Consider the following 10538-nt stretch of genomic DNA (forward strand, 5'->3'; position numbering starts at 1 on the left):
CTTTTTGAAATCGGACAATGTGGTTAGATTAACGAGAGTCTTATCTTTAAAATGGTGTAAAATAGTTGATTGTTTGAGAAAATTGAATTGTGGTATTTTAGTTGGTTTTGTATTTCGCGCCATGCAATGCCATTGGCTGTTGGCTAGGGGTTCCGCAGGCGGAACGGGGTTCCGCGAGCGGAACGTCTGTCCTCAACAGGTTAAACTTGTTGGGGCCAAAAAAACACACCCTGTTATGATTCGTCACGCCACTCACCGAGATGTCCCTCTGCACCTTCTCGTAGGCCAGGGTCATGTTGGCCATTGGGCCGGGGTTATAGGTCAAGGTGAAGCTGTAGTCAGTAGAGGCTACAGTCCCAGTCAGGGCCTGCTGGAGGTCCTGGATGTAACGATCTGTCTGCATCTCCAACTCCTCAGCCTCCTCCCTCACCGCATCCTCTGATACTACAGACAGGGAGGGAGTGAGGAATTGAGTGACGGAAAGGAAGGAAGATTCAGGTGAGTGTTTAGACAGGTGTGTGGCCATGTTTGTGCGTGCGTGTTTGTCAGGTGTGTGTGTTTACCCTCTCCTCTCCATGCGTTCTGTCCATCAGTGAGCAGTAACAGGAAGCCAGAGCCTAAGTCCCGACCCCTCCACTCCACTCGCAGGAAGTAGGAAGTCTCTGAATCCGAGGAGATACGGACCTCACGCACAGTCACATGCATCTCACACCTGCAGAAAAACAGCACAGGCACGTGAGGTCATTCCGTCTATAATTCTGTTTGTATCTAAACAAAGTATTGGAAATGAAACAAAGTTGGGATATTTGTGACACCTGTGATCATTGTTTACCTTTACATTTAGCAGACACTCTTATCCAGAGCGACATACAGGAGCAATTAGGGTCAAGTGCCTTGCTCAAGGGCACATCGACATATATCTTTTAATTCACCTAGTCAGCTTGAGATTTGAACCAGTGACCTTTCGGTTAATGGCCCAATGCTCTTAACCGCTAGGCTACCTGCCGCCAGTGGGTGGATGTGAAAATGACAGTGCAGTCCTGCTAATTAGCTCATGGACATGATTTCATCATTCTCTTGACAGGCAGGCAGCACAGGCTGCGTTAGATACCAGCCAAACAGTAAAACGCTCTGCCTCACCTTGGACCAGTCATTATACTCATCCACAGTGACAGTCAGTAACACCAAGTTGCACACATTAGAGCTCAGTGACCGTGATGCGAGTTCAGATGTGCAGCACTGTAAATAAGGAGAACCATGGAGTTTAACCCACCCATCTGACACCCTGTTCGACAGTCATTCATTAATCCCTAGTAACACCTGTACCTACACACCAGCCAGCCAGTAATGGCACATATTTCTGTCACTCCCCTTTCCTGTTAACACCTGTGCTGAAACTTCGGTCTCAGAATTTCCTCAATTCCTATCTTCTTACTTCTGGATTCAGTCACTTAAACATCACCATTAAAGTAGAGATAGAGAATGTAGATGCACCGATCTTGGCTTTGGGAATTCTCTTCCCTATTAGGTTCTATTTTTTTTGACAGACAGGCAATTGGCACCAGCATGTAGCCTACAGTAAGTGTCTGGGGTGGGGTAAGGGTAGAGAGTGGGGTCTAAGGGTTGATTTGGGACTGGGCCATGTTACATAGTGCGAGCAGAATGCATGAAAGCTCCACTAACATGAGATTGTCATCGTAACCTACTTCATTGGCCAAAACAGAACTAGACAATAATTTGTGCCAGGTGTGATATCCCTCCTAAATAGCTCGGGCTAATGTTCCTTTCGACCCAGTAACGCCAGCAGGCTCTTTTTATTGGTATGTAACTGTTATGAAAGTTGTATTGTCAATTTGTTTTGTATTTAAACGCCACTTTAAACGTGTACATGACACTGCAACATTTCCCAATGGGGCCAATAAAGTCAGTAAAGTTGATTGTTAGAGTTTTGTGTTTACATGCATCAGACTTGTTAGTAAACAAAGCTCGAGCAATGTAGCACAGCACACGTGTGGCCATTTGAACATGTATCAAGTACGCCAGTGTCCCACCTACCTCAAACTGCACCAGCCTTCGTTAGATAGTTGGTTGTGTCTTTAAATAGCCGATGGTCGACCTCTGATATTTAAACCTACAACCGGTGTTAAATCTAGTTTAAATCGCAAGACGCTGCGGTTTCAGTTCGTCTCTTCCTGGTTCCGTACGTCATCTGTCTACGACGCTACGGAAGTGTGAGGTGGCACCGTAGCAGCTAGTTAGCTAGCATACCTAGCTCCGACATGGTAAGTTGTTTAATTAAATTCTTAAATATAACATTTGATTAAATAACTTGGTGGCGGTGATGTAACATGCATTGGATGTCAATCGCTATTAAACCTTATCGAAGAAGAACTAGATTAACTAACGTCACCCTCCAAATAAATACATGTTTTGTGTCTAATATGGAAGTGGTAACGTTATCCCTGTTTTACAAGACGTCTCTATTGCAAGCTACTGTAGATGGCTAGTAGGAGCCAGCATAGTTAGCTTCATCCATCCAGAATAGTGCATTCTGTTGTCTTTTACAGTTATAAAACGAGATTTCCCTCATTCAGTCAGGAACATGTCCAACTGAAAGAGAGCGAGAGCCTAATGTTTAACATAATAAACCTGGAAACTTGTGTTGACAACCTAAAAAACCTTCAACTAACAGTCCTGAAGTAGCCTTTTTGTATTTAGCTGTGATTGAAAGGTATTTGATGACTTTGCAAAAGGAATTAAGTTACAGAGTATGATTTAGCTACCCTGGTTATGTGGAGTCATAGATGCATCCTAGAGTGACGATGGATGTTGAACCAGTAATAACCTCTCATTCCCTCTCCAGTCTGCCATATTTAACTTCCAGAGCCTGTTAACAGTGATCCTACTGCTCATCTGTACCTGTGCCTACCTTAGAGCCATGGCCCCTAGTCTCCTGGACAAGAACAAGACTGGGTACGTACCGACAGTGTAATTGCACTGAACTAAAGCTCTAGGTCATACCTCAGAACCATAGCTGGCCCCTAGCCTGCCAGAGAAGAATAAGACTGACAGTATTATCCCGCTAAGTTAATGTCCTAGTTGGTAGCTACCCTTCCACAGCCCAGAGGGGTATACTGCGAAGGAAGCTAGATCTACTCAGGCTGTTCTAAAGCTTCAGTTTGCTTCACACTGCAGCTCAGGCTTCATCCGTACTACGGCGGTGCATATTGCTCATCCGCCTGCCGCTAACTCTAGCAGGCTTGTAACTGCACGTGCATGTCGCACATGGCTAGTCGAAAGCTTTGCCTTCATTCAGACAATGCTGAAACATCAATCCATGAGCGAGTCAGTGCCACATTTCCATGTGCCGAAATCAATGCACAAGCATTTTTTCCCCCCAAGTCATACAAACCTTTTATGGTGCATGAAGTTTCAAATGCGTTGTCATTACTACATTTTGTAATGTGACTGGTATTTAAAATGACTATTTTTTAACACACAAAAACGTTGCTTAATAAAATATTTAATCAGTCGTCTTCCTCAAATTAAGGGGACGATGAGCAATCTTTGCGAAAGGGAGGGAATCTGATTTCATTGGTCCTCAACTCGCAGCTCAGACACTTCATTCAGGATAAATGGGAGTTAGCCCCAAGTTAGCCTGCCCCGGAGCAGGTTAGTTCTGAAGGATTCGTTGCCATAGAAATGTACCTGGCTCAAAGGTGAGCCACTTTCGCGGTTACGGTTATCACGAGTTGACCAAAGTTACCTCTAACTCATCAAACCTGAATTGCAGTATAGGGCTCTGGACTCTTAGCCTGCTAGAGAAGAAGAATACTGAGTACACTAGCTCTATCACCCACCAAAACCCCCTACACAGACAGTGTTGTTCATCCACTGAGCTGATGCCTAGATTTGTTAGCTCTGAAAGACAACATTCAAGGAAAGCGATGTTACCCCAACTGACAACTTCAACCCCAGCAGCAATCCAACTCTGATACACTATCATTGCTCAACCCATCATGCCTGTCCAAGCACTCTCTCTATTCTCTGAATCCATAACCAAATCTCACACTGGGTAGCCAGCTAACTACCTCAAAAGGCTACTCTTCAGATCTGTAGCTCTCTACTCAGATCCTCTGGCTTTGTTGACCGTATTCCACTTCATCCATGTAATGCTCTGGGAAGGAGAATGGAACTTTGTGTGTTTATGTTTTCCATTGAATTGTTTGTGGCTACCAGCTGTAATGGAACACGACTATCACTGTCACCAACTAGATAAGTGACTGTTTCTAAATCCTCTCAGCGGTGAGTGAATAAGAGCTGTGTGGTGTTTGGGACCACAGCGTATACACATCACATCGGTTTAATGCTGTTCTTGGTGGGGGGAAGCTAAGGGCTGATGATAAAAAAAACAGTTCAGTTTTTCTTAATTTTCCCAACTCTCTCTGTTTTCCCAACTCTGAGTGGGTAAGGGAGGCTAATGCAACAGGCTGTGTGCCACATGTTGGGTTAGGGGGAAATTAGGGAATTATTGTGAGCCAGTCATCTGAGGTCGACCACACACACACACACACACACACACACACACACACACACACACACTCCAAGACAAATTAGACTGACACTGCCTGGGCATTACAGTGCTGGTGTTAACATGCCACACACTCATTCACTGCCCAATGCCCAGAAAAATGTAGGCCTGTCTGTTGTTGTTGGGGGTATGTGTGTCTGTGTCGGGGGGGACCCAGAATGGGGCCTTGAGGGAAATTGGAGCCCAAACCCTCCAATCTCTGACTGATGACTGACTGCTTAGTGTTTATAAACCAATGGCAGATTGGCTCAGCTGGATGACAGATATATGGTGGTCTAACAGGCCACAGACTATTTACGCTAGTACTTAGGAGTCCCATTTCCCATTGGTCTCATTTCTCATGTTGGGAAATTGGATGTTATACATTTGTGGTGGATGGAATGTCCCCACGTAATGTAAGTACTTTGAAACCTAGGGAAAAGCACCATGATATGCTATCTGTCATTATGTGAAAGACAAAAAGGCAATCTGTCCCGCTTTCTAAATGTGTTCTACTAACCCAAACATTGGATATGTATTTTATTATTTTTATGAATCTCTATTTCTATGGGGTCTGGTATCAGCAGTGATCTGGTGCTGAGTGTGTGTTTAGACAAGCCACTGATCCTCTGTTGGCTAAAGAAAGAGAAGAGAAGGAAGGATCGGGGGTGTGTGTATGAGTGCTGCCTGAACCATTGTGACGCTCTGTCTGCGGTAGCTGTTCTAGGGGGGCTAAACCCTTTAGACAGGCAGATAGACAACGATGAGGAATAGAGAGCTGGATAGTGTGTACTGTTGTGGGTTTAAGCCTCTCCAGTGGAGACAGACTCCATGAGGAGCGCTTACATGCCATCTACACTCTGACCTCTAACACAGGGTTTCCCAAACTCGGTCCTGGGAAGTCCCCGCGTGCACGTTTTGGTTTTTGGCCTAACTCTGCACAGCTGATTCAAATGATCAAAGCTTGATGATTAGTTGGTTATTTGAATCAGCTGTGTAGTGCTAGGCCCCCCCCAAAAAAAATTGCACGGGGGAGGGGTCCTGTACAGTGCCCTCAGAACAGCCTCAATTCGTCTGGACATGGACTCTACAAGGTGTCGAAAGCGTTCCACAGGGATGCTTGCCCATGTTGACTCCTGTGCTTCCCACAGTTGTGTTAAGTTGGCTGGATGTCCTTTGGATGGTGGACCATTCTTGATACACACGGGAAACTGTTGAGTGTAAAAAACACAAACAAGCAGCATTGCAGTTCTTGACACAAACCTGTGCGCCTGGCACCTACTACCATACCCCGTTCAAAGACGCAAACCTTTTGACATTCCCATTCACTCTGAATGGCACACATACACAATCTATGTCTCAATTGTAAAAAGGCTTATAAATCCACCCAAAACCACTGTGACAACAATATTTTTTGTGTTTTTCAATTTGGTGTTAAGGTTGGTAGCATCATGGAAAATCCGCAATGCTCTCTCTATGGGCTGGCTGGCTAGCTAGTAAACATAGCATCACACAGTTAGGGCTCTGTGATATGGCCTAAAAATCTTTTTTCAAACTTGTGTGATTCACGATATACAGTGCATTCGGAGCTGGCCCCATTTGGATTCTGGCCCCTTGACTTTCCCACATTTTGTTACATTACAGCCTTATTTTAAAATCGGTTAAATAATTTTTTCCCCCTCATCAATCTACACACAATACCCCGTAATGATAAAGTGAAAACAGGTTTTTAGACATTTTGGCCAATGTATTACAAAAAAAGATACCTTATTTACATACAGTACCAGTCAAAAGTTTGGACACACCTACTCATTCAAGGGTTTTTCTTTATTTTTACTATTTTCTACATTGTAGAATAACATTTAGACCCTTCGCTATGAGACTTGAAATTGAGCTCGGGTGCATCCTGTTTCCATTGATCATCCTGGAATATCGTGCAACAACATATTAGAATGAATCAAATTAATTCGATATATCGCCCAGCCCTAACGGAAGTCTATTGGGCACTAGCTTAAACCCAATATTAGCACAAATTTCGTCAACAAGAAGTACAATATTACAAATCTTTTCTGAGTGTGAGACAATTCACTTGCTATCAGTAGCATCGTATAGCTTTGGAATTTTGACATTACTTACTTTAGAAGAAAATAAGCTTGTTTCAACATATACACCGACTTTGTCTAAATAAAGGCTAATAAATCCATGTAATATAGCCTACACCTTCACAATGAATCCATTATTTATTTTAGACGGGTCTAAAGAAACATGATATGAAGAAAATGTTGTCTTTCAGAAGAACATAATAGAATACTCTGACTTGACCTTATGTTAGGTACTGATCTGACTATGTCAAGTGGCTGTGGGCAACACTAGTTCATTTAGCAGACAAGATTTTCTTAGAATTCTGTGGCATTATTTTATAGTATGAATACAATTGAATAAAATATACATTTATATTTTCTCCAAACGATGTGAGGGAGTGCGCAAATGCGGCTATTACGTGTTGAGTGGTTAAACAAAGAAACAGGTACTCCTACATGTCTTCCCTGTGGCTCAGTTGGTAGAGCATGGTGTTTGCAACGCCAGCATGGTGTTTGCAACGCCAGGGTTGTGGGTTCGATTCCCACGGGGGGCCAGTACAAAAACAAAACAAAAAAATGTATGCATTCACTACTGTAAGTCGCTCTGGATAAGAGCGTCTGCTAAATGACTAAAATGTAAATATGCGTAATTTTGAGTTATTAATTTAACTTTAGTTGTGATAAACGTCGGGCTATAAACGTCGGGCTGCATGACGTGACTAATGATTTGAAAAAAGTAGCATGAAAGGCGTGAGCTCTGCTTTGTTTTTGTACAGGCTGTACACACTTCATCAGTCTCTCATTCACAATTTGACAAGCACTTAAATGCCTCGAATTTCCATGCGGCATCCCCTTTGTGTGGCCGTAATGCCCCTGAATATAATAATTATAATTCCCTTCTCTCTGCTTGCTCCGAAGCACCTCTCACTCACATGGCTCTCCGTCACGTGATCGGGTCTTTCTCATAGGTTACAAGTGAAGACGAACATCAAGGACGCATCTGCGAGTGTCCTTATCCAATTCCGAGGCGTATGTTGAAGATATTGGAAGAACTGTCCACATTTACTTTTCGGCAGCCAACAAGATGAGTATGCCTAATGAACAGCAAAAGCACTAGCCTTTGTCAATCTACTATCCCCCATAGTACAAAAGTTGACCTATTCTGTGTGAGAAATAAATACTGGGACAGTTGTGGGATGAGAAGGATCCCAAATGAATACAACCACACGCAGCAGAACAGAATGTTTAGCTTAATGTTGATAAACTATTAGGCTATTTCTTCACATTTTGAGCACAGCAATGCACACACGGTAGTAGGCTATAAGCGTGAATGTTCCATTAGCGAGCGGGAAAACACCATTATCGAAAGTGACTTCAAATACGATTATGCATTTAATGCTTTTTATTGTAAAAGGTGCATTTTCTTCAAACTCATGTGCTGCGTATGTATGCCAGTTACTCTACACCCATTGTGTTAATGTGCTTAATTTTAAGAAGTTATTTGGCCACTTTAGTTGTGATACAAACATTATCAAAACATATTCAAAGTATTCAGACCCCTTGAATTTTTCCACATTTTGTTACGTTAAAGCCTTATTCTAAAACTGATTAAATTGTTTTTTCCCCCTCATCAATTACACACAATACCCCATAAAGACAAAGCAAAAAACGTTTTTTTGAATTTTTGCAAATGTATAAAAAAAAACAAGCAAACATATTACATTTACATAGGTATTCAGACCCTTTTAAGTATGTTGAAGCACCTTTGGCAGCGATTACATCCTCGAGTCTTATTGGGTATGATGCTACAAGCATGGCACCTGTATTTGGGGAGTTTCTCCCATTTCTTCTCTGCAGATCCTCTCAAGCTCTGTCAGGTTATATGGGGAGCATCGCTGCACAGCTATCGTCAGGTCTCTCCAGAGATGTTAGATCGGGTTCAAGTCTGGGCTCTGATATATATATATACAGTGCATTCGAAAAGTATTCAGACTCATTGACTTTATATACATTTTGTTACATTAGCCTTATTCTAAAATAAATATATATTTAATTTATTTTAGAATAAGGCTAATGTAACAAAATGTATATAAAGTCAATGAGTCTGAATACTTTTCGAATGCACTGTATATGCCTATGGGCTAGGCTACATGAGGTGTGCAGCTATGATTTGAAAAAGTCGCAAAAAATAGATTATGCATTGTTTCTTGCCTTACGCTGGGCATCATTCACAAGTGATAGGCTGATATTGTCACCCATCAGACTATTCTTGATTTAATCTAGTCTTTACATATACTAAATAATACATGTGTGTGTTTTGATTTAGAATGGACCATTATCATGCACCTGTCTCAACAGTCAGGGGAAAAAAATACGTCATCTATGCACTTAAATAGCGAATGGAGAGCGTTTTTCCTGTGGTTCATTTTCATGCTAGCCAGGTAGGCTATACTCCTGTTGTAAAGACAATGTGCTTAATATTAGGAAAGTTGAGAAATAAATAGTAGGCAAAGCCTATAGAAAGCTGAGATCCTCTTTTTAATAGAAGCCTTCACTCTTTTCTCACACAATTGCATAGCCTATAGAAATGTTGTGCAACTTGAGCTCATGGGCTCTCAGGAAGTGTTTGACTAGATTTTCAATACATTTGCATTTGTCAGTGACTAGAGGGGCAATAGAGTGCTGAGTACCAGGCAGTTAGCAAGTTTGGTTAGGCTACTAATGACCATCAGAGCTTGGAGATGCCTAAATACCGTGACTAAACGGTCATGTGGAATTTGACTGCCTTCATGACCACCGGTGTGGCGGTAATATGGTCACCATAACAGCCTTAGTCAGCCCTTGCATCCATACCTCTTGTCTATGAATTTGAGTGGTTACATTTCTCCAGGCCCATTCCTCAGCTTTTTACCGAAACGAGCGGGTAGAATGCTTTATTGTTTAAACTGCTGATTGCCGCTTTAAAACATTGGTGGTTATGTAAAAACAGTATGTAGCTAATTATCATATCTTTCCCCTCTTTTCAGGCTCTTGGGTATCTTTTGGAAATGTTCCAGAATAGGTACGCTGTTTTGTTATAAAATCAATAGTTTTATCATTTAGAACACAGCTCTAGAAGACTTGTGATGGCCATGTATACGTTGCTTGCACTTTTTATTAGTCAGTCTTGGTTTAGTGTTGTCGTAGGGTTATTCACAACACCTTGAAAGTATTGAGTATTTCCATGTTAACTTCTGAAGTCTCTCCCATCATCCCCTCTGACCCCCCCCCAGGTGAGAGGAAGAGTCCGTACGTGGCGGTTTGTTGTGTCATCATGGCCCTCTCCATCCTCTTCTCCGATTAACAGCTCGCCCTTCGCCGCACGCTAAGCACTGTGGGATTCCGAGTGGAAGACTGAAGAAGATGGCAGCAGTATGAGACCGCGATCACAGAGGAGGCCTGCATGGGACACAGCTGTTTTTCCCCCCCAGTTTCTTTTGGGTGGGGTGTCAGGTGGGGTGCGGATAATGGACTGTAGTAACACATAAGGACCCTCTCTGGAGAACAACACAAGCCTCCGTCTTCCATCCCTCCTTCCTTCTCTTCTCCTGGTGGCCATTTCATCAATTCAGTTGTTAAAATGGCCTCCTGGACCTCTCTGTAAACAGACAGTTGTTGTTTATTGACTTTTGTTGTTTTCGTTGTCCACTGTGTTATTATCCCGTAGGGATCGCCCCATGTCTTTCCCTCCACTCTGATCTGTAATGAGGGCCATGTGGTAGATGGCCAGAGGTTGGAGAGCAGTGTTTGATAGTTGACAGTGTTTTTTTTGTGTTTTTCTGTACATTAAAGACCCGGTGGATGAGACTACTCGACCACTGTTGACGGTCCAACTTGTGCCTTTCTAT

General features: G+C 42.7%; 2 protein-coding genes across 4 annotated transcripts in view; one reads left to right on the forward strand and one right to left on the reverse strand.

The window, feature by feature from the left end:
* Positions 1-2332, reverse strand: part of xrcc4 (X-ray repair complementing defective repair in Chinese hamster cells 4) — a 26055-nt gene extending 23723 nt beyond the window's left edge. The window contains exons 1-4 of one of the 2 annotated variants that reach the window (XM_045689901.1): positions 2056-2195; positions 1141-1239; positions 564-712; positions 257-444 (exon numbers count right to left, since the gene is read on the reverse strand). In XM_045689901.1, the coding sequence (XP_045545857.1) occupies positions 257-444; positions 564-712; positions 1141-1163 (360 nt within the window). In that variant the 5' untranslated portion in view covers positions 1164-1239; positions 2056-2195. Of the gene's footprint in view, positions 1-256; positions 445-563; positions 713-1140; positions 1240-2055 lie in introns of both variants that reach the window. The other variant, XM_014128296.2, reaches the window with a different exon arrangement.
* Positions 2080-10538, forward strand: tmem167a (transmembrane protein 167A). Of its 2 annotated transcripts, NM_001141857.1 has the most exon segments (6): positions 2226-2282; positions 2864-2973; positions 9678-9712; positions 9924-9979; positions 10231-10253; positions 10255-10538. In NM_001141857.1, coding segments are annotated over 6 exon segments (267 nt in total). In that variant the 5' UTR covers positions 2226-2279; the 3' UTR covers positions 10295-10538.

This window comes from Salmo salar, chromosome ssa11 (genome assembly GCF_905237065.1).
Source record: "Salmo salar chromosome ssa11, Ssal_v3.1, whole genome shotgun sequence".
NCBI classification, from domain to species: domain Eukaryota; kingdom Metazoa; phylum Chordata; class Actinopteri; order Salmoniformes; family Salmonidae; genus Salmo; species Salmo salar.

Bases quoted from the DNA above. Each gene is read 5' to 3' on its own strand.
- tmem167a (XM_014128194.2), top strand. The intron at 2,974-9,677 runs GTACGTACCGAC...CCCTCTTTTCAG, and splicing joins CTGGACAAGAACAAGACTGG to GCTCTTGGGTATCTTTTGGA. The intron at 9,713-9,923 runs GTACGCTGTTTT...ACCCCCCCCCAG, and splicing joins TTGGAAATGTTCCAGAATAG to GTGAGAGGAAGAGTCCGTAC.